Raw genomic sequence first — 21113 nt, forward strand, 5'->3', positions numbered from 1 at the left:
CCAAGTGGGTTTTTACCATGGAAAGCTGGTTTCAGTAATGCTTGGAGGCCTATCCACACAAACTTGGTTGTCCTGGGACAGGTGTTAGACTGTGAGACCAGCTCAGGAGCTAACATGTCACCTCTACAGGTCAACTGAGGCACGTCAGCTGCACTTACTATTTTACCTCCTCCCAAAGAAGGAAGAGAATACCTTTTACATGCCCCTCACAGGGTTAACAAATATATAAAGTTCTTTTATCCTCTGAGTCACCAGTGAATTAATCAGTAATTAGTGACAGACTGGGTACTGTATTTCTTGGCCTCCAAGGACCGAAAGATAGTGAAATAGTCTGAACAGCACAAAATCCTGAACTTAAAAGTAGAATTCTGTTCTATACTGGTTAATTGGAATACTTCAAAAAAACAGCTTCTGACTTAATCTTTCAAAGCTCACCTTTCTTTCCATATTACCACCTAACCTTAAGAATGAGTGGCAAGCTCAGTCAGTTACTGTTCTCCCAGCCTCATCAATTAGAAGTAGATTCTGGGGCTGTCCTTTCCAATGAGAAGGAAATAATGCCTCTCTTCCTCAGGCGAAAGTGTGGAAGAAAATGCTAGTGTCGTGGTCAAGCTGCTCATCAGACGCCCAGAATGCTTCGGCCCAGCCCTGCGGGGTGAAGGAGGGAACGGCCTGTTGGCCGCCATGCAGGGCGCCATCAGGATCTCGGAGAACCCAGCCCTCGACCTCCCCTCACAGGGATACAAGAGAGAAGTGTAAGTGAATGGAATCGTGTTTGGTATGGATATAGTTGGTGAGCTCCCAAATATTGTCAAGGCATGAATGATTAAAGGCATGTCAATAATATCCCCATGGTAGAGAAAGCATAGGTTCTTTACAGTGACAACATTTTAAAACACTTTGTCAACCATATGGTTGTCCTCACTCTCTGTCGCCTTCACCCACTTCCATTTTTCTTACTCCACTCAGACCAACAGGAAAATCAAGAAGCCTGGCAAGCTCTTTTAGCCAACACTGTCCTTCCCGCCCCCACACAGCCTCACCACGGGAGGAAGCTGAAGAGAGGCTGAAAGGCCTGAGCCACCAAAGTTACTGTCATTGTCTAACTCCGGACTGTTCCCTCCAGTATTTTCAACCTTGGTGTCTCATCTCATACCTCACTTCTAATACTTCCTCTTCTGAAAGTATTTTGATTTGATTCTTTAGGCAAAGAAGAGAACTGCAGAGTGAGAAATATGACAGCATCACTAATCTTGATATTTAGAGGTTAAGGAGATGGTGCATTGGCAGACTGCCTTGTGACTTTCCTTTCATTATATCTTATGACTGTTTCCCTTTCTTTAATCATAGTCTCTAGATTAGACCCCAGAATCTAGAGAATGGCTATAACTCAGCGGAGATAACTCTCCAGCTAGTTGGCTTTCTTTTTTTTTTTTTTTTTTTTTTTTTTGGTCATTTATTCTGGCAGGTGATTTAGTAGAGCTAGGAAAAACATAAGCTGTCCCAACTTCCTCATGCTACATAAGAAAAAACTGAGGCCCAGAGTTATGTAGCTTGTTAGCAACAGAAAGAGAATGTGGATGTAGCCCTCCTGACTCCTTGTCCCATGTGCTTTCCATGTACGTTCAGGGAGGAAAGGGGAATGAATGATTGGTAGGAACTATGGGGACTGTGGTTCCTCTCCATGAGTGTGTATGGTCTGAACAATCAGCTAATGTCAGTACACGTGCTGTAAAGGTCATGGGACTCTAGGAATGTCATGGACAAGTATTTAGGTCCTTTGAATATGGTAACTAAAACCACCTGGTTGACTTCTGGAGGGAAGAAAGCTGTCCAAGGGAAAGGGTACATGAAGCCCAGGAAGAGTAGAGTATTTCCATGTCAAGCAGCTTGTGGCCATACCTGCCAGACTCCCTAACACCTCCTTGTGTTGGTTCTTTCTCAGCAGCACAGAGGACGGTGAAGATGAAGAAGAGATCGTGCACATGGGCAATGCAATTATGTCCTTTTATTCAGCCCTTATAGATCTGCTGGGCCGCTGTGCTCCGGAAATGCACGTAAGTACTCAAGTTCTCAGAGAGCAATTTGAGGGGCTTGATCCAAGAGAACTATAGATTTCCTGAGTGTAATTTCTTCTGTCTCTGACATTTGCTAATGTGCCTTTCTCTCAGTTCCTTTTAGCTCATGTGAAAAGTAGTTCCCATCGCTGGTACCTGATTCTGCAGCTTCCTAAGGAATGTGCACATATTCCTTACATGTTGTTGAGTCAGCTCTGACTCTTGGTGACCCATCTATGGCTGAGTGATGTCCACAATGCCCTGTCCCCAGCAGCCCTGCTCAGCTCCTGTAGACTCAGGCCTACAGCTTCTTTTATGGAGTCAATCCATCTCATATCTGGTCTTCCTCTTTTCCTCTGTTTTCCCCCACACTGTTGTCTTTTTCAAAGAGCCCTGCCTTCTCATGATGTGCTCAAAGTGGGACTAAAGAAAGGCTCCTGGGCAAATCCCTGTGTGGTGTGGTCCCTCTGTGACACTAGTTGGGCATATCCTCCTCATATCCTGTTTCAAAAGCCCCCCAAAATTATGGGACATATGCCTCAATTTGGTCAAAATGTGACCAACTTTATCCTTATTTCTATGGTTTTCTTTTTTTCTTTTTTATTTTTCAGTTACAGTTTACGTTCAATATTATTTTGTATTAGTTTCAGGTGTATGGCCTAGTGGTTAGACAATCATATACTTTACAAAGTATTCCCATTGATATTTCAAGTACCCACGTGGCACTATACATCATTATTATGATTCTATTAAATATGCTCTCTGTGCTATACTTTATATCCCCATGGCTATCCTGACCCATCTGTACTTCTCAATCCCTTCACCTTTATCACCCAGCCCTTCAACCCCACTCCCCTCTGGCAACCATCATACTGTTCTCTGTATCTATGAGTCTGTTCTATTTCCAACTTGATTCTTGATTGTGGACATCAGGCCCCTCATATAGAAAATCCCTTTTTCTTGATGACCATGGTTTCAGGCACCAGAAAAGTGGTCTCTTTCCATGGTTCGTGTTTATTTCCCAGAGATAAGCTTTCCAGACATGCCAAAAAGGATGGTTCTATTTTTATGGGATATCTTCTCAGAATTCCAGTTTGACCTTAAAAGTTGTGTTTATCCTCTTCCCTTTTTTACCTCTTCTATGGCCTGAGAGAAAGTGACCTTATTTCATACAATGTCTTACATCATGAGAGAGGAAATAACTGCTTTTTACATGATAACAGGAAAGATAGCCCTTTACATTTTTTTAAACTTGGTAATTCTTTCAAAGAACTGCTTGATTCGCTCATTCAAGACTCAGGCACCCTCCTGCCTCTCCCTGCAGGGCTCACTGTACTGGGATTGTTACACAGCATCTCCCAAAAGCCCTTGCAAAACACATCAGGGTGACATAAACAGTTGTATCTGGTATTGATGAGATTGTGTATTTGGTCACTCCCAAGTTAACCTTGGATGTGTGATATTTTTTAATGCCAATGAAAAACAGCACCCATTAAAGCAGTGGTTTTCAAACTTTTTGATAGAAACAATTTGTTTTGACCATAGTAAGAAATATAATTTACATTGCCACCTAGCATGCATATATTCCAGAAACAAAATTTATTCTTACTACAGATATTGCACTATATTTTTTTCTATTCTCCAGTAATCTATTTCATGCTCTTTACAGCTGGCCAGACCCACTAACTTGATTTCACAGCCTGCTATTTGGTCATGACATGTAGTCTAGGACACTGCATTAAAGCATCTGCTCTTACCTTTCTTTGTATGTCATGGGTCTTGCCTAACACACAGTCTAGCCTATTTGCAAATCTATCAACAGGTGTTTAGGAAAACTATTCCAATATGGAAGAATCTAGATAAAAAATATGTGGTTACTAGAAAGTCTAAATCTTGATAAGGAAGGCTGATCAGAATCCTTAGAATTCTGTTTTCTACTGTAACAAACCAGCCTTTCCCACATGGGCTCATCGTTCTATTTCTGTGTCTTAAACAAATAAAGGAAACTTGAAAGGGAGCCAGGGAAATAGTAGCGTGTTCTACAGTCTTCAGGGTGGGGATGTCAGTTCCCCTGCTCACCTGTCATCACTTCAGAAAGCAAGTTACGGTTTGCTTATTCTCAGTAAGACAGCAGCGTGGGATGGCTAAGCTGTCCCCATCTGGGAAGGAGTTTCTTCTTCCTTACTGCTCCTCTGGCCTGACACTCTACACACATGCACACACGCACACCTGCTCAGATCCCCTCCCCTAGGCCTTGGCTCTGTCAGTGGTAGTAGGAGGGGAGATGCCATCATCCCTGACAGCTGGCCCTCTACCCACAGGAATGAGAGGTGGCAGCTGGGTGAGTGCACAGCGTTCTTTCCCTGGGGCCTCTGAGCGTCATATCCCAGTATGCCCTGCAGTTAACCTGGGGTCAGTTCGCTCCTGAGCTCCTGGAGCTTCAGTTCTCTGCTGAGTCCTGTGCCCAGAAGCCTGCTTGTTGCCTCCATATGCAGGAGGCTGTGCACAGGTACACACTGATTGGCCTATTCATTGGCTGCATGGATCATGTCATCCACCCCAGAATAACTCCACTGAGATTCTCAATTTCTCTAGGACATTCTCTACAACCCTCTTACCTACCTCCAGTCCCAGCACTAATCACTGTTTTAGGAAACTACACATAGTGGCATTCTAGATTCTGGAATTGTAGCCACATTGTCAACACTCCTGTCTTGGCCACTGAGAGCTCCCTGTACTGCAGTCGCACCAAGAATTACCAGCAGGCTCCACATTTGCTGCTGAGGCTTGATACCATAACTGTGTGACCATTGTAATTACAGCAAAGGAATCAAGTGACCTCCTTGGACAGTTATTCCCTCAGTAGCACCTCTTCTAGGGAATCAAGAGAAAGCTCCTCCCTTTCCCCTGTGGTCTGAAGTATCTAACACCATTAGAGACATTTGGAAGTGTCCCCAGCCCTTAAAGAGAATGATTTCACTGCGAGGGATTTGGAGAGGGGACAGGGGAGTGGGAACAGAGGTTTGAGAACTTCCCTTTATCTTTTTCTCCAATCCTGCATTGCAGCTTATCCAGACAGGAAAAGGGGAAGCCATCCGGATCAGATCAATCCTACGCTCCCTTGTCCCCACCGAAGACTTGGTTGGGATCATCAGCATCCCCTTGAAACTGCCCTCCCTGAACAAAGGTAAGAGAAGCACCTAAGGGCTGAGTGCTGCCAGTTCCCGCTGGGGTCCAGTCTCTCAGGCTGGACTCTGCCCACCAGCGCCGGCGCAGTCCTCCTTCCAAGCTCCTACTTGCAGGGCAGGGAAGGTCTTGCTCTTTTTCTGGTGATAGTTCTCTCCTCCTGGCTCCAGCTGGCTGCTCTCTCCTCTGCTCCCCAGTGTCAGAGACTCCTCTACCCCACGCCCCATGTAGATACGGACAGTCTGGCCCTCCCAATCCTCCAACACTCTCACCCTCTGGAAGGAAGCTGACGAATGGGACCAATGAAAGCTCTCAGCATGGCCTTCCTTCTTTGCCTCTGTGTCCCCCAGATTGTGCAACCACCTGGGGCAATAGTAGAGCCTGACATGGGTTCCCTTCAGCCACAGTCCTATGTACCTCATGGCCGTGGATCATATAGATTTTCCTCAAGGCTACTTGTGACATTTGGTAATAATCAATGTTTACTGCACCACTTACACCCTGCCAGGAGCATTCGGTTTCTCTGCCTCACTCCACCTGCTGTCCAGACAGTTTCTTCCAGGCAGGTGGGGGAATTGAAAAGCTAGCATGACTCTGGCTGTTAGAGTGTTTCCCAAACTGGTGTTCTGTGGGACATTTTTATAGAAGATACTAATTGGCGTACAGGCATTTGGAATCAAGTAAGTTTGGAAAATACTATGGAATGTATCGCATTTTTTCTAGCCGTATTGAGGTATAACTGAAATATAACATTATGTTTGTTTAAAGTGTACAAAGTGATGATTTAATGCACTTATATATTGCACAACATTTAACACAATAAGGTTAGTTAACATATCCTTCACCTCATGTAATTTCCATTTTTCTGTTGTTCTTGCGGTGAGAAGTTAAATTCTACTCTCTTAGCTACTTCAAGTATACAGTACAGAATTAACCGTAGTCACCATCATATACATTAGAACCCCAGAACTTGAATTCATCTTATAACTGGAAGTTTTTAACTCTTTGACCAACATGTCCCCACTTCCCCGGCCCTCCTCAATCCCTGGTAACTATCAGTCTACTCTGCTTCTGTAAGTTCAGTGTTTTTAGAGTCCACATATAAGTGACATCATATTTGTCTGCTCTGTCTGACTTACGTCATTTAGCATAATGCCCTCAAAATCCATCCATACTGTTGCAAATGACAGGATTTCCTTCATTTTATGGCTTAGTGTTCTATTGTGTGTGTATCACATTTTCTTTATTCATCCATCAACAAATACTTGGATTGTTTCCATGTCTTAGCTATTATAAATAATACCACAGTGGACATAGGGGTGCAGATATCACTTCAAGATAATTTTATTTCCTTTAATATACATCCAAAAGTGAGATCATGTAATAGTTCTATTTAAAAAAAAATTTTTAGCAACCTCCATACTGTTTTCCATACTGGCTATGCCAGTTTACATTCCCAACAGTGTACAAGGTTTCTCTTTTCTCCACATCCTCACAAGCATTTCTTATCCCTTGTCTTTTTGGTAATAGCCATTTATAATAAGTATGAGATGATAACTCATGGTTTTGACTTGCATCTCCCTGTTGGTTAGTGATGTTGAGTACCTTTTCATGCACCTGTGGGTCATTTTTGTGTCTTCTTTGGAAAAATGTCTATTCAAGGCTTTTGCCCCTTTTTAATTGAATTACTTATTGCATTGTATGAGTTTCTTTTTTTTTTTTTTGGATATTAACATGTTGTCAGATACGTGGCCTGCAAATATTTTCTCCTATTATATATTACATAGGTTGCCTTTTTTTCATTTTGTTGATTATTCCTATACAGAAGTGTTTTTAAAATTATTTTGATGGAGTCCCAACTATTGATTTCTGCTTTTATTACTTGTACTTTGATGTCAAAGAGAAAAAATCATCACTGAGGTCAACATTGGGGTACACTGGTTCTTTTGAATTATTGAAATTTTGCATGTACAGTTGACCCTTGAACAAGACAGGGTTAAAATACCTGGATCTACTTATACATGGATTTTTGCAATAAATATATAGTTGGCCCTCTGTTCCCATGGGCTTCACATCCACAGATTCAACCTACCATGGACTAAAGACATTTTCTGATCCACAGTTGGAAATCTGTTGATGGCGAAAGCTGACTACATGCATTGTTATACACCGTTTTATATAAGGAACATCAGTACATGCAGATTTTGGTATAATCAAGTACCTTATATGCATGGGGGGTCCTGGAGCCAATTCCCTACAGATACCAAGGGACCATTTTAGTTGAGGTTTAAGGGAGTCAGAAGTTACATGTGGATTTTCAACTGCATGGGTGTATCAGAGCCCCTACTCCCTGCATTACTCAAGGGTCAACTGTATATTTATCAGAGATATTGCCTATAATTTTCTTTTCATATAGTGCCCTTATCTGGCTTTGGTATGAGGGTAATTCTGGCCTCATAAAATGAGATTGGTAGTGTTACCTCCTCTTCAGTTTTTTGGAAGAGTTTGTGAAAGATTGGTATGAATTTTTTAAATATCTGTTGGAATTTACCCATGAAGTTGTCTGGTTCTAGTCTTTATATATCAGGAGGTTTTTGGTTACTGATTTCATTTTCTTACTCAATATTGGTCTATTCAGATTTTCTGTTTATTCATGATTCATCTTCAGTGGGTTGTGTGTTTCTAGGAATTTATCAATTTCTTCTAGGTTGTCCAATTTGTCAGACACAATAGTCTCTTATGATCCTTTGTGTTTGTGTGATATCAGTTTAATGTCTCTTCTTTCACCTATAATTTCAGTTATTGAGTGATCTCCCTTTTTTGCTTGGTAAGCTACAGGGGTTTTTTTTTTATTACTTTTGTTTATCTTTTCAAAAAAAATCAGCTATTAGTTTTGTTGATCATTTTTATTGTTTTTATATTCTGTATTTCATTTGTTTGTGCTCTGGTCTCGGTTATTTTCCTTCTTTACAATATTCTTGTCCTGACTATACACTTAAGTTTACCAGTGTGTTGTATATTTTCTTAGGTTTTTATGTGTTTAATTAGCATCCTTTGATTTCAGCCTGAAGAACTTCTTTCAGCATTTCTTATAAGGAAGGCCTAGTGGTGATGACTTTCCTCAGGTTTTGTTTGTTTGGCAAAGTGTTTTCTTGCCTTTATTCCTGAATGAAAACTTTGTTGGTTCACACATTCTTGGTTGGCAGTTTTTCTCTTTCATCACTTTGAATGCATATCCCACTGTCTCCTGGCCTGCAGGCTTCTGCTGAGAAACATGCTGATAGTCTTATGAGGGTGGGGGTTCTCTTGTATGAGAATTTTTTTTTCTTGCCGCTTTTAAAATTCTTTCTTTGTCTTTGATTTTCAACAGTTTTATTCTAATGTATCTCAGAGAAGATCATTTAGGATTGAAATTTTGGGGTGACCTCTATGACCTTCCTGAACTTGGATGTCCATATCTCTCCCCAGGTTTGAGAAGTTCTCAGTGATTATTTCTTTAGATTTCTATCTCTTCCCCACCTTCCTCTCTGGAACTCCAACAGTATGTAGATTGTTTCTCTTAATGGTGTCCCATTAGTCCCATAGTCTTTTTTCATTCCTTTTCATTCTTTTTTCTTTTTGTTCTTCTTACTGGATAATTTCAAATTATCTTCTTTGAGTTTACTGATTTTTCTGCTTGTTCCAGCGTGCTGTTGAAGTGTTCTATTGAATTCTCCCATTCCATCATTATATTCTTCAGTTTCAAAATTTCTATTTGTTTTTACACTTTCATATTTTCTCTTTGTCAAACTTCTCATTTTGCTCTCATATTGTTTTCCTGATTTCATTAAATTGTCCTTCAGTGTTCTCTTGCAGCTCTCCAAGAATCTTTAAAAATATTACTTGGAACTGTCAGGCAATTCATGTATCTTCATTTTTTTTAGAGCCATTACTAGAAATTTACTATGTCCCTATTGTGATGTCACATTTACTTGGTTTTCATCATACCTGTAGACTCGCATAGGTATATGCACATTTGAAGAAGCTGTCATCTTGTCCACACTTTATGAACTGTCTTTGGCAAAGGAAGACCTTCGCCGGTGGGTGGGGCATGTTGGAGTGTGCTATGACCCCAGGTCTAGTGAAACAAGGTGCCAGGTACAGGGGTGTGTAGCAGCTTTGGGCTTGTGGGTAGGGGTGAGGTCATCTCAGTGCCACTGGGGTCCACAACATTGACAACTGTGTGGTCCTTGGCAAGAGCTGCCAGGAATCCACAGTAACGGCAAGAGCTGTTCAGGTCCTTAGTGGGCTTCCAGGTCTAACGACTAGGAACCAGGGCAGGCAGTGAGGGTGGTCAGAGCCAGTGCAGGCTCAGACTCAGCTGCAGGGACCAGCTACAGGTGCCGTGTGACGACACACAGGCCAGTTGCATACACACATAGTGGCAATAGCCAGGGCCAGCGGCAAAGACAAGGGCCACCTATAGGTGCAGTAGCAGCTGCGGGAACCCTGGCTGCCAGCGTGCATGCCTGTGGCTTCAGGGTCTTGCCGCAGGTGCACAGCAGCAGAGGCCAGTGACAAGACTCCGGCCATCGGTGTACAAGTTCACCACTAAAGGTGCTACTAGCTCCAGGCAAGCCCAGCAGTGCAGGCCATTCATAGGAGACAGCGCTGGAGCTGGCCACACAGGCAGCTATGGGGTCCCGGGCTGTTGGTATGCACTCCCGTGGCTGCTGGGCCTCACCACACATGCGTGGCAACAAGGGCCTGCGATGGGAGTCTGTTCCTGACTGCACGAATGGTGATGGGTATCCGCCGCAGGGATCTAAGCCGGCACCTTGAACTTAAAACAGCTGCGGGGCTGCCAGTGTAGATCCGGGGTCCCAGCAGTGAGGGGAATGGGAGTGGAGAGAGACTCAGGCAACTAGGCACCTGCAAACATGAAAAACCTGTGAAATCTGCCAGGGTTTTTTGGTGGCTGTGCTGGCTGTTCGTTTCTTCCATGGCAAAGCTGCTGAGGTTCTCTGCAGAGCAGGTCACTGGGAACCACGTTGGCTCCTGCTGCGTGGCTGATACAGGTAGCCCCTGCCCTTCCTTCTTTTTCTTAGTCATCTCCAGGCGTCTCAGCTTTGCCGGTCTCTGGCGGGATGAAGGCAAAGCGGGTCCTTCTTGTGGTGCCACGAAGGCCCGAGGAGCTGACCGCTCACCCCTTTCCGGCAGAGGGCGCTCCCTCGTTCCTTCCCGACGCAGAGCAGTGCCATTGCGGGGCACAGGAGGATGCAGGCAAAATAAAGCTGTTCTTCCTTTCCTTTTTGGCTGGTTATTCTCGGGTGTTTTGTCCCACTGAGTTGCTAAAGTTTCGTAAGTGGACTCCAGAGCTCTCCCAGTACTGTTTTTGTTCATGGGTAGCTGTCTAATTGTTCATCGTGGTTGGGTACAGAGACTGGGATCCCCTATTCCTCAATCGTGGTGACATCACTCTCGAAAATAACACATTTTTATAAAATGTCATCAAGCACATTGGATTATAGAGCCTCTGAGAAAACGTATGATAAAGAAAATAAATGTTGAACTCAGTGCTTCTCAAACTTTTTGAGCACAAAATACTTACTGATACACCGTAAAAATAATGTTCCTCTGCACACCAGGTGTGCCCAAGGGGTTAATTGAGCCTTGGCTCTTTAGATCCAGCTCCCCCTAGTGCTCAAGAGAGGAGTAGCAGGCAGCTTCCGTCCGGGCTCTCCCAGAACCCTACGATGATCCCTGGATAGCACTAAATCTTTGCGACTCTTGGGGTGCTTATGAAATACAGCATTTAAATATGCTCTGACAATAGATTGATCAATTAGGGACTGACTTTCCTAGTATTTTTTACGTTAATAAAATAGCAGGAGTAAGACTTTTTCTTTTTTATCCTATTTGAAAATGCTGTCTTTATTCTCCAAGTAAAGCAACTTTTATTTTCTTCATGGTATTCTCCACTTCATCTTTGAGCGTCTTCATTCAGATAAGGTTAGAATTATTGGGTGATCTGATATAAATTTCACCTAAATCAGATAATAGTTTTAAAATACTGAAAGATTTCCTTAATTTTGTGCTATTTATGATGTAATAGCTACAGACATGGCACACTTTTAAACTTATTCTGCCTTGTATTTTCTCCCTCCTTTTCTTATGTCTTCTGTCAACAAAGCAGTAGATCAAGCCCTGATTCCTGGCATTTGCCCATTTCTGTGGTATAAATACTCTCACCATGTCAATTTCAAGCTACCAGCATAACATCACTGAACACGGAGTTGGGACATGGGACACCATTGTATTGCATTTCCAACACACAAATACAATAGGTGTAAACAACCTCAAGATAATAATTAGGAAGTAATGAACTTGGAGTATGTGTTACATTTTTAAATATATTTTACTTCATTACAAATTTTATTTTTTAATAATGAGCATGTCTAACAACTGACACACAAATCTAAAATTTTAACAATCGGCTCTTCTAAGCCAGTCTAAGGTGAATTCAGCACAATATTATACTTTTTCCAAAATTATAATATTGGAGAACAAGCCATAGGCAGACAAACTCTGTGTTGCCTTTAAGACTGTGGAGACAGAAAAGGGGAAGTGACAGTCTCTGTGTCTTTCAGATGGGTCTGTCAGTGAGCCAGACATGGCAGCCAACTTCTGCCCTGACCACAAGGCGCCCATGGTGTTGTTCTTGGACCGTGTTTATGGTATTAAGGATCAAACTTTTCTGCTCCACTTGCTGGAGGTTGGATTTTTACCTGACTTAAGAACCTCAGCCTCCCTAGATACAGTAAGTAACTAAAATAAGAAAAAATATTTTTCCCATCGCTATAAATGAGTAACTTTGGATTTAGAAGTGACTGTTTTTTAATCTACTCACTGATTATATACTAGTAGTTTGCTTTAAAGGGTCAGAGAACAGAGACATCAAGAAATGGGAAATCTTAACTTATCCGGTCAGAGACTTAGATGTATGTAAACTTGACCTCAAATGTTCAACCAGTTCTCTCTATTCCAAAGTTTCTCAACATCTATACTATTTGTTGTGGGGGCGGGGGGACGACAGTATCCTATGAATTGTAGGCTGTTTAACGGCATCCTGGCCTCTACCCACTACCCTCCAAACTAATTCTAGATTTCACCGAATGTTCCCTGTGGGACAAAAATTACCCTCACTTGAGAAGTATGGCTCTATCGCTTATGAAAAAGGCTGGCTGGCAGCATTAAGAGGCTGGTAAAACTCTTCCCACTCTCACTCCTTAAGTTTAATACACTGACTCTCAGGCAGGATAGTCTGAAGTTCATGGCATAATAAGGTCAGGACAAGAGGCCAAAGGCAAATCCAAGTTTGGAAGTCAAGTGTGAAGTACAATAATCCAATATCAATGGACTTCAAGGCAGGAGGCCCCAGAGTTAAAGAGCATAGATGCCCGATGCCCTGAGTCAGGACTAAGCAGAGACATGATGCACCAGAAGTACTGGGTCCAAGGGGGAAAAGCTAATTAAATCAACTTAAGTCTAAGAACATTTTGCCAGTTTAGGGCTGGTTTGTTTAAGAGCCAGAAGCATGTCTTCTTGATCAGTCATAAAGTTGCTCGAAGGCTCCCCCTGGTGTCCAGCCAAGATTGCAGTCTAAGTTGTGGGATGGGTGTCAGATAGCCAATTCCTGAACTGGGACGGATTTCAATTGAATGAGTTACCTGGAAATGGAAAGCAGTATGACCACTCCCCCACCCCTCACCCCCACCCCCATCTGAATGAGAGCTCCATCCCTGTCTCTGGCTTGGGACTAAGAGACAGTATATCTGTGAAGGTGTTAGGGTGATCCTTTTGGATAATTAAAACAATGGTCCCACAGCTGCTTTTGTTTTCAGCTTTTCAATAAATTCCTTGGTTTAAAATATAATAATTTTTTAACTTGAGGGATATTCCTAAGTTTCCTGATAAAAACATTCAATTTGTTATAGGTAAAATAAATAGTAAATGCTATTCTAGCATTCGATGTCCGAATCACATGCTTGTCTTAGCACCATCTGCAAAAGAAGTTTTAAATTCACTTCCTCAGCACACACATTTTCTGGCATTCTCTTCTGAAAATTTTTAAGCCACTGTAATAAAAGCTCGGTCCTTCCTCATTTTAATAACTCTGTGAACATGATAAATGTGAAGGATTCAGTATAATTACTCAGGCTTCTAGAAAACAAGGTTTTGATAATTAAGAAAAACACCCAGGAATAAGTACAGTTCAAAGAAAACAGTTTATCAGATCATACATTACAGATATAAATATTGCGATGATCACAGAAAATAATGATAATATTTCATCTGTGCATCTCAAGGTTTCTTTTAAAGTTTTGCAGTTTTCAGAGATGATAATTAAATATGCTTTGGCTTCCCTGGCGAGGTGGCTAAGTTGGTTGGAACATCATCCCATACACCAAAAGTTTGCAGGTTCAAGCCCCAGTCAGGGCACGTACCTAGGTTGCATGTTTGGTCCCTGGTTGAGGTGCATACAGGAGGCAGCTGATCGATGTTTCTTACATCAATATCTCTCTCCCTCCTCCCCTCCATTCCTCTCTCTCTGAAAAAAATCAATAAATATATCCTCAGGTAAAGATTAAATAAAATTATTTGTCTAAATCTAGTGTCACTAAGTGGGCCTTCCTTGAATCAGGCCTGTCTAAATGAACAAGAGAGACTATTGTGAGTGAGAATTACAGCAGGTTTAGAAAAGGTCCTACATTTCTATTTCTTGGACACTTGTTCCCATGTAAAATGAGATCTGCCCTCCTGTCATTTGTTAGATTGTGAATTGTTCACGTTGCTCATAAATTAAGTGATGGAGGTCAGAGCTCCTCCACTTTCTGCAAAACCAGCGAGCTTGAGAGCTGGCTTGGCCTTTACCCATTCAGTAATTTCAGAATCACAAGAGGACAACTTGTGAGTCTCCCTAAGATGACCAAAAAAAGAGCTAAAATTGGAATACTAATACAGTTGAACTTTGTAAGCATCAAGGATGTTGGGTTAGACTGGCCATCACGTGATTTTAATAGTTTAGAAATCTTTGAGGGGAATGGATATTTGTGGATCATGTAGAATGAGTTAGGACCAGCCAGTTTTTGCTTTTTATTTCTGTTTATTTTTTTTTTAACAGGCTTCTTTTTCATTTAAAATGCAAAAGAGCAAGCAGTCTGCTGAGAAGGTACAAAGTAGTTCCCTTGGTTCCTGTGAAACCCGGATATGTGTGAGCCAGCTCCCCTGCCCCACTGGATGGGCGCTCAGTGCACGGGGTGAGCTTTGCTCTCTTTCCCTGGGAGAATAACCAGTGCCCCGTTGCCCTTTCCTAGGTTTCCCTGAGTACCACAGAGGCTGCGCTGGCACTAAATCGGTATATATGTTCTGCTGTGCTCCCGCTCCTCACAAGATGCGCCCCTCTCTTTGCCGGAACAGAACACTACACTTCTTTGATTGATTCTACACTCCAGACAATATACAGGCTTTCCAAGGGACGCTCCCTCACCAAAGCTCAGAGGGACACCATAGAAGAATGTTTGCTTGCCATTTGCAAGTAAGTACCTCGCCCCCATTTCTCACCTGTGTGTATGCAGCCACATCAGCTGCATTTAATTGTGGAATCAATCTAAAAACTGGTGAATCCCATCGGAGGAAGCTTCCAGGCCTGTGCATTACACCAGCCCTCCCCCAAAACCTCTCCTCTGAGGAGGTGCTGGGACCCCTCTTTGCCACAGGCTCTTTCTGATCCCTGTGGGGAGCTGGGGGTGCAGGTCAGCCCTTAGCCCTCAGAGTGGGTGGACCAGGAGATGGCACTGTCTTTCCGGCCTGAAGCATTCCGATCAAGAACTAACATTTCAGTCCCTAAGAGCCAAAAGCAGGATTTTCCCCTTTAAATAAGTGGACCTTTTGCACAGAGGCCAGACCCAAAGAGTGTGAATCAAAGAGCAACCCTCCTCTGGACCTCAGAGACTGGGAGCAAAGAGAAGGCACCTCCAGTCCCAGTGGGGAAGGAAGAGCAATAGTTTTCACCACTGCAAATAGGCATTAGAGCCTCCAAGGACAGAGGGTAAAGTCACCCCAAGAGCCTGGCTCCTCAGGGAACTACATCGGGTCAGGTAGGGTCAAGAAAGAAGAGCCCTTCCTCCAGCAGGTGGCAGCAACTGGTCCAGAACCAAGGGCTACTGTTTAAGCTGGTTTTCCACCTCAGCTGCATGTGCGAGTCACCTAAGGAAATACCAGGTTCACACCCCAGTGCCCAGCTCGTACCTCTGCCCCCAGATCCAGCCCCTATGGATGGGTCCGAAACCTCAAGCCTTTGAAGCTGCCAGGTGATTCCACAGTGCAGCCAAGGTTGAAAAGCTCTGCTTGAGGTTGTCCTGGAGAACGGACCAACAGACCAGTTGGTATGGTCATGACTCTTATTGAAGGAGCTGTTTCCTAATCACACAAGATGCCTGGCTATGTAGTGAGGGGGTAGGGCTACCAAGGGGAAAAATAAACAGTTGCTTGGTGCTTTTAGGACATCAAACTAAAAGACAATCTCACACTTACATTTCAAATATAATAATGATCCTTACATTTAAAGTGTTTTATTAAAAAAATTACGCTATAGCTGATGTCTTTTTATCTTCTAGTGCCTACAGCCTTCAACTAATTGGGCTGGCCAAAAAGTTCGTTCAGTTTTTCTGTAAAGTAAGAGATACATTTTTCATTTTTACCAATAACTTTATTGACTTGGATATTTTGAGTGTGTTGGCTACCTCCCACATGATATAATGTTGATCTCAATTAATGTCTCAAATTGATTATTATCATCTTCAAGTGGTCTACCTGACCATGAAGCATCATCCAGTGAGGAATCTCCAGCACAAAACTTTGCAAAACACTTTTGACACATTCAGTCAGTCACAGCATCTTCTCCATACTCTGCACAAATCATTTTTTTGTGTGTTTCAGTTGCACTTTATCTTTCTTGAAACAATAAAGCATAATATGTCAAAAATATTATGTATTTTCTTCCATCTTCAATATTTAAATGGCTACACAAAAATTCACCAATTTTGGTATATTTTTTTAATGCCTGCTGATACGGCAGTTGTCACAATGCAATCTAACAAAATTGTTTTAAGTGAAGTGAAAGAAAAATAAGCACTACTAGAGCCAACATATGGAAAAAAACCAAATGAACTCGTTGGCCAGCTCAGCCCTTCAGGGGACAAGCTGTGTCTTGGTACAAGTGCTGTTTGCTCGGGATGTGGAGAAGAGGATGGGGGATGGAGGGTGGGAGAGGGCCTCTGCCAGGGCCCCGTAAAAGGGGTTTCTCTCTCAGCTTCTCCACCAAAATCAGGGCCTGTCCTCTGACACTTTCATTCATTCCAAGATTATCATAACTGCAGAGAGTTAAGTTCATTAGGATGTTTTGGTCTTGAAAGAGAGACGAAGCAGGGTGGAAGCACTTAGAGGCAACTAGGAGTCAATCGGGTACCAGGGTTCCCCCTCTGCCACTTCAAAAGGAAGAGTAATGGCCCCATTACTTGTGTAGATAGGCCTTTGCTTTTCTTCTCAACGGTGGCAAGGGAATAAAGAATGAGTTTACACAGAAAGAAATCCTCTCTCTATCGATTCTGTAATTGGCTGCTGACTGCTTCCGTAACAGCTACAGATCTTGTTCTGCCGTTTGCTAGATTTGAGCTCAGACCAATCGAGGAGCCTTGTCTACCAGCATAAGCTATTTCCCAGCATGAAAGTCATGTTGGTGGGACCGACATTAGCTGCGAACACTGGTGAAGAATCAGACCTTGGGGAAATGAGAATTTTACATCAAACTAAAAATTTAGCTGACAGCCCTATTAGTATAGTAGGAGGAGCTTTCACACATCCCTCCTCTTGGTCCATACGAGCTCCAGATATAACGGACGACCTAGTATTTAACTAGCTATACCATTATTTATTTTTAACAAGTGAAGAATTAAAAGAGTTAGAGATCTATTTTGTGCCTTGATTTTATTCAAGCTAGTTCATCTTAGATGATATTACCAATAAGCTAAACAACAATGTGAAAAGTTGAGGAATTTTACATTATAATTACTGGAATCAGTTACAAGGCCATTTACTTACAGTATATTTTGACTGACCCTTTTCACTTCAGAGATTTTTATCACAAAAGAAGCTCTAGGGAAAGTAGTGAAACAGTTGAGTTACATTGTCCGATCTGTTTGCCTCCATCCTCCTTGTCATGGACACGTCCAAGGCTTTCCTTCCTGGCGTTCAATACTTGACCACAAAGTTATTAACGTTGCCTCCATGGTTCCTTGGGCATCTGAGGAAGGAACCCAGGGTTCATGAACTGAACTTGCATGCCAGATTGTGTGTACTGTGCACACGTACTTTTCTCTGGAGAGAATCCAGAGGTTCTTCTAGGCTTTTAAAAAGTGTGGCCATCTAATTTGCAACAAGATGGATGGACCTACAGGGTACTACGCTAGGTGAAATAAGCCAAACAGAGAAAGACAAATACCATATGATTTCTCTTATATGTGGAATATAAAAAACAAAATAAAATAACAGACAAAACAGAAACAAACTCATAGATACAGAGAACGAACTGATGGTTGCCAGATGGGAGGGAGGGTTGGGGGGACTGGGTGAAAAAGGTGAAAGGATTAAGAAGTACAAATCAGCAGTTACAAAAGAGGCTTGGGGACATAAAGTACAGCAAAGGGAATGTGGTCAGTAATATTATGGTGCCAGGTTACGACTAGACTTAGGGTGATCATTTTATAAGTTATGTAAATGTCCAATCACTATGTTATACACCTGAAACTACTATAATATTGTATGTCAACTATAACTGAAAAATAATTTTTTCAATCTAAGATAAAGATTTAAAAGGTTGGCAATCTAAACATAAAGCCTAAATCAGTGTTGCTTATCTCTCCTTTGTCTGTCTCAGAATTTGCTGCCCTCAATACCAAGGCCATGAACCCTTTTTTGATATTTGGATAAATCATCCTCTAATTAGTTAGTGCATTTTCCCTTTAAAGGAGTGTGTTTGAGGATGGAGACTTAACCCAAAAAATTATTCCAATAATGAGAATGTAAAGGATCATATAATAATAACTCAGAAGCCCTTAAAATTCCCTTCAGATATAACAGTAGGTGGCCTCCAACAGCTTCTGCCTTTGCAGAATTCAAAGCGACTTGCAGGCCTTAGAAGCTGCCGGAGGACAGGAAGTGGGTGGGGAATGATGGAAAGAAGGGGAAGGGATTCGCCAAAGAACATGTATGAATAACCCATGGACAACTGTGTGGGAATTGACTGTGGGAGTGGGGGGTGGGCTGGGCGGAAGAGGGCGAAGGGGGAAAAATTGGAACAACTGGAATAGAATAAACAAGAATAAAAAATAAAATAACTTTTATTTCTTTTTAAAAAAAGAATAAAAGCCCCTTCTTTATGTTACATTCTTCGCACTTAATCAGTGGCTATACTTTGTGCATAGAACATCTTGTCAAATGGTGATTGGAATTTAACCTTAGGCACCTCAATTTATTAGCCACATGTCCCTCTTTCTGTATTTTAACTATACTCAGTTTTTACAGTGTTTCATCGTCAACTGTGCTTTACCCAAGATCTTGTGTTTTAAGAGCTGTTTTGAGGCTTAGCTCTAATTGACAGCTATTGCCAAATATTTCTTTTATTCTTTCCTTATTGTTTTCTTATTTTTTTCATTCCGTCCTTTTGTTTTTCTGATTGCACACTGCAGCCACCTGAGGCCTTCCATGTTGCAGCAGCTCCTGCGACGTCTTGTTTTTGATGTGCCCCAGCTCAACGAGTACTGCAAAATGCCGCTGAAGGTAAATCTCTCTCGTTACTGAAATGCAGTCCATGGTTCAGGACACTTGCCTCACAACACATGATGTCTTCGCAAATTGGGGAGCAAAATGCATGCTAAATGGGCTCTACTCCTTTAAGTTGAGAGCTAACAAAATGCAACCCACAAAATCAACCCCTTCTTGAGTGTGTCTAGGTGAAAGAGAGTAGGTCTTCTGGATTCATTACCTGCCCCAGCGTTCTCTGATGGCATTCTAGCAACTACTCGTTATTTAGCAGAGGTCAGTTAGGGGACCTGGATTTGGGCTTTTCAGAATGTATTCCATCTCAAAAAGCCTTTGAAGGTCTGTGATTATTCATTTAAGTACAAAAGCTAAAATGTCCCTTCTCTCTTCCAACTCTTTTGTGATTTTACTTTTCTTTTATAACAGATCCTCTTTTTTTTACTTTTTTTTCTTTACTGATGAGAAGGAAGACCACAGAGATCTCTCTCTCTCTCTCTCTCTCTCTCCACCCCCCTTCCCTCTCTTTCTCTCTCTTATTCCTGATTTCTGATTTTCTCATAAACTGCAAACATTTTTATCACTAGCACTGTGAGCATCTCAGCCTGGGGTGGGGCACCGAATCAGCCCCACACACCCACACAAGAGTGTAGTTTTTTTTATCTTTTTACCTTTGCAGCACCTGCAATATTAGCATATTCAAAAGCATCAGCCACAGCCAAAAATTCTGCCTAGTGATTTTTAACAGAACTTTTTCTTCTTTTCAGAAATAGTCCAAGCAAGGATTTCAAGAAACATTTTACTGGGATAAACAGAATTTCCAGGAGCCTTTAGTTCAGTCCTCTTTCTCCATGCCATGCAGAGAACAGCTTGTGTGTTTCAGATTCTACTGCCCACCAAGGGCTCATTCAGTTCTTTAACCCTAACCGCTCCAGTTCTAATCTCAAAAAGTACCAAAGCTGTGAACCATGGTTCTCACAGTTCAATTTGACATTACTTCCTCGGCAGGCCTGTGCTCTCAGCTGGAATCTGGCGCTCAAAGAGGCATCACGAATAGTTCTCGGTGCGCTTGCTCCTACCTCTTAGTTCAGGGATTTTTCTTGGAGGATGGGGAACATTGGCAGTGTATTTCTGCCCTCTGCTGGCCATATGTGGAACTACTGTAACACAGCTGGGCCATCAGAAGGCTGGACAGAAAAGGAAGCAAACCATGGGCACTAATCCACCTAGAGAAAATCTTCAAACCCATAATGTGCTGCTCCCCTCTACCACCTCCCCATATCAGCATCACCCAGCATCTTCCAGATTTATAAGCAAAGGTCTCAGAAGAAATTCTTCCTGCCCCTGACTGGCTGGAACAACACACAGAGACTACTTTAAGAGAGTAGAATTTTCTCATTTAGAGTAGAAATAGTCATCCATTTTTTAGTAAGTGCTAGGGGCGCATTGGGAGGCACAAGAATTAATTAGACAGAGTCAGCTCAGCAGGAGCTCACCAGACAGGGAGCAGACCATTTCCCGTGGTGGTGGAGGGCCTCTCTAGATCACTGTTGCAAATGTTGGTCTCACTCCCCTGATGGCTGCTCTTTTATTCTCCCCTACGTGTGGCTGATGCCTGAGGACCTCCTCTACCCCGACCCCTCACCTCACCATGTGATCCTGTTCTGCACCTTCCAGCTTCTGACGAATCACTACGAACAGTGCTGGAAGTACTACTGCCTGCCTTCGGGGTGGGGGAGCTACGGTCTCGCTGTGGAAGAAGAGCTGCACCTGACAGAGAAGCTCTTCTGGGGGATTTTTGACTCCCTCTCCCATAAGGTAAGGGCAATGCTTCTCGAACAGAAAGGGAGCCCCCCGCGGCCCCGTGACCCAGGCTGCTGCAGACCACAACGGCTAGTCTCTCTTCAGCCTTGACTGTGTGCCGGGGGCTGCACTTCACAAGCATGTTGCACACATCCATCCTTACCACGGCTCCCTGACATAGGAACTACTCTAATCCTCGTTTCGCAGGGG

At 42.6% G+C, this 21113-nt stretch overlaps 1 protein-coding gene across 1 annotated transcript in view; it reads left to right on the forward strand.

The window, feature by feature from the left end:
- The window catches only part of RYR3 (ryanodine receptor 3), a 509318-nt gene that overhangs the window by 386027 nt on the left and 102178 nt on the right, over positions 1-21113 (forward strand). Inside the window, 7 exon segments of the mRNA XM_054565625.1 lie at positions 575-755; positions 1946-2057; positions 5124-5244; positions 11873-12042; positions 14600-14820; positions 19031-19121; positions 20778-20918. Coding sequence (XP_054421600.1) covers positions 575-755; positions 1946-2057; positions 5124-5244; positions 11873-12042; positions 14600-14820; positions 19031-19121; positions 20778-20918 — 1037 coding nt within the window.

Source organism: Pteronotus mesoamericanus, unplaced genomic scaffold (genome assembly GCF_021234165.1).
Source record: "Pteronotus mesoamericanus isolate MK-2021 breed Mesoamerican mustached bat unplaced genomic scaffold, CSHL_Meso_final contig_164, whole genome shotgun sequence".
Taxonomy (NCBI): Eukaryota; Metazoa; Chordata; class Mammalia; order Chiroptera; family Mormoopidae; genus Pteronotus; species Pteronotus mesoamericanus.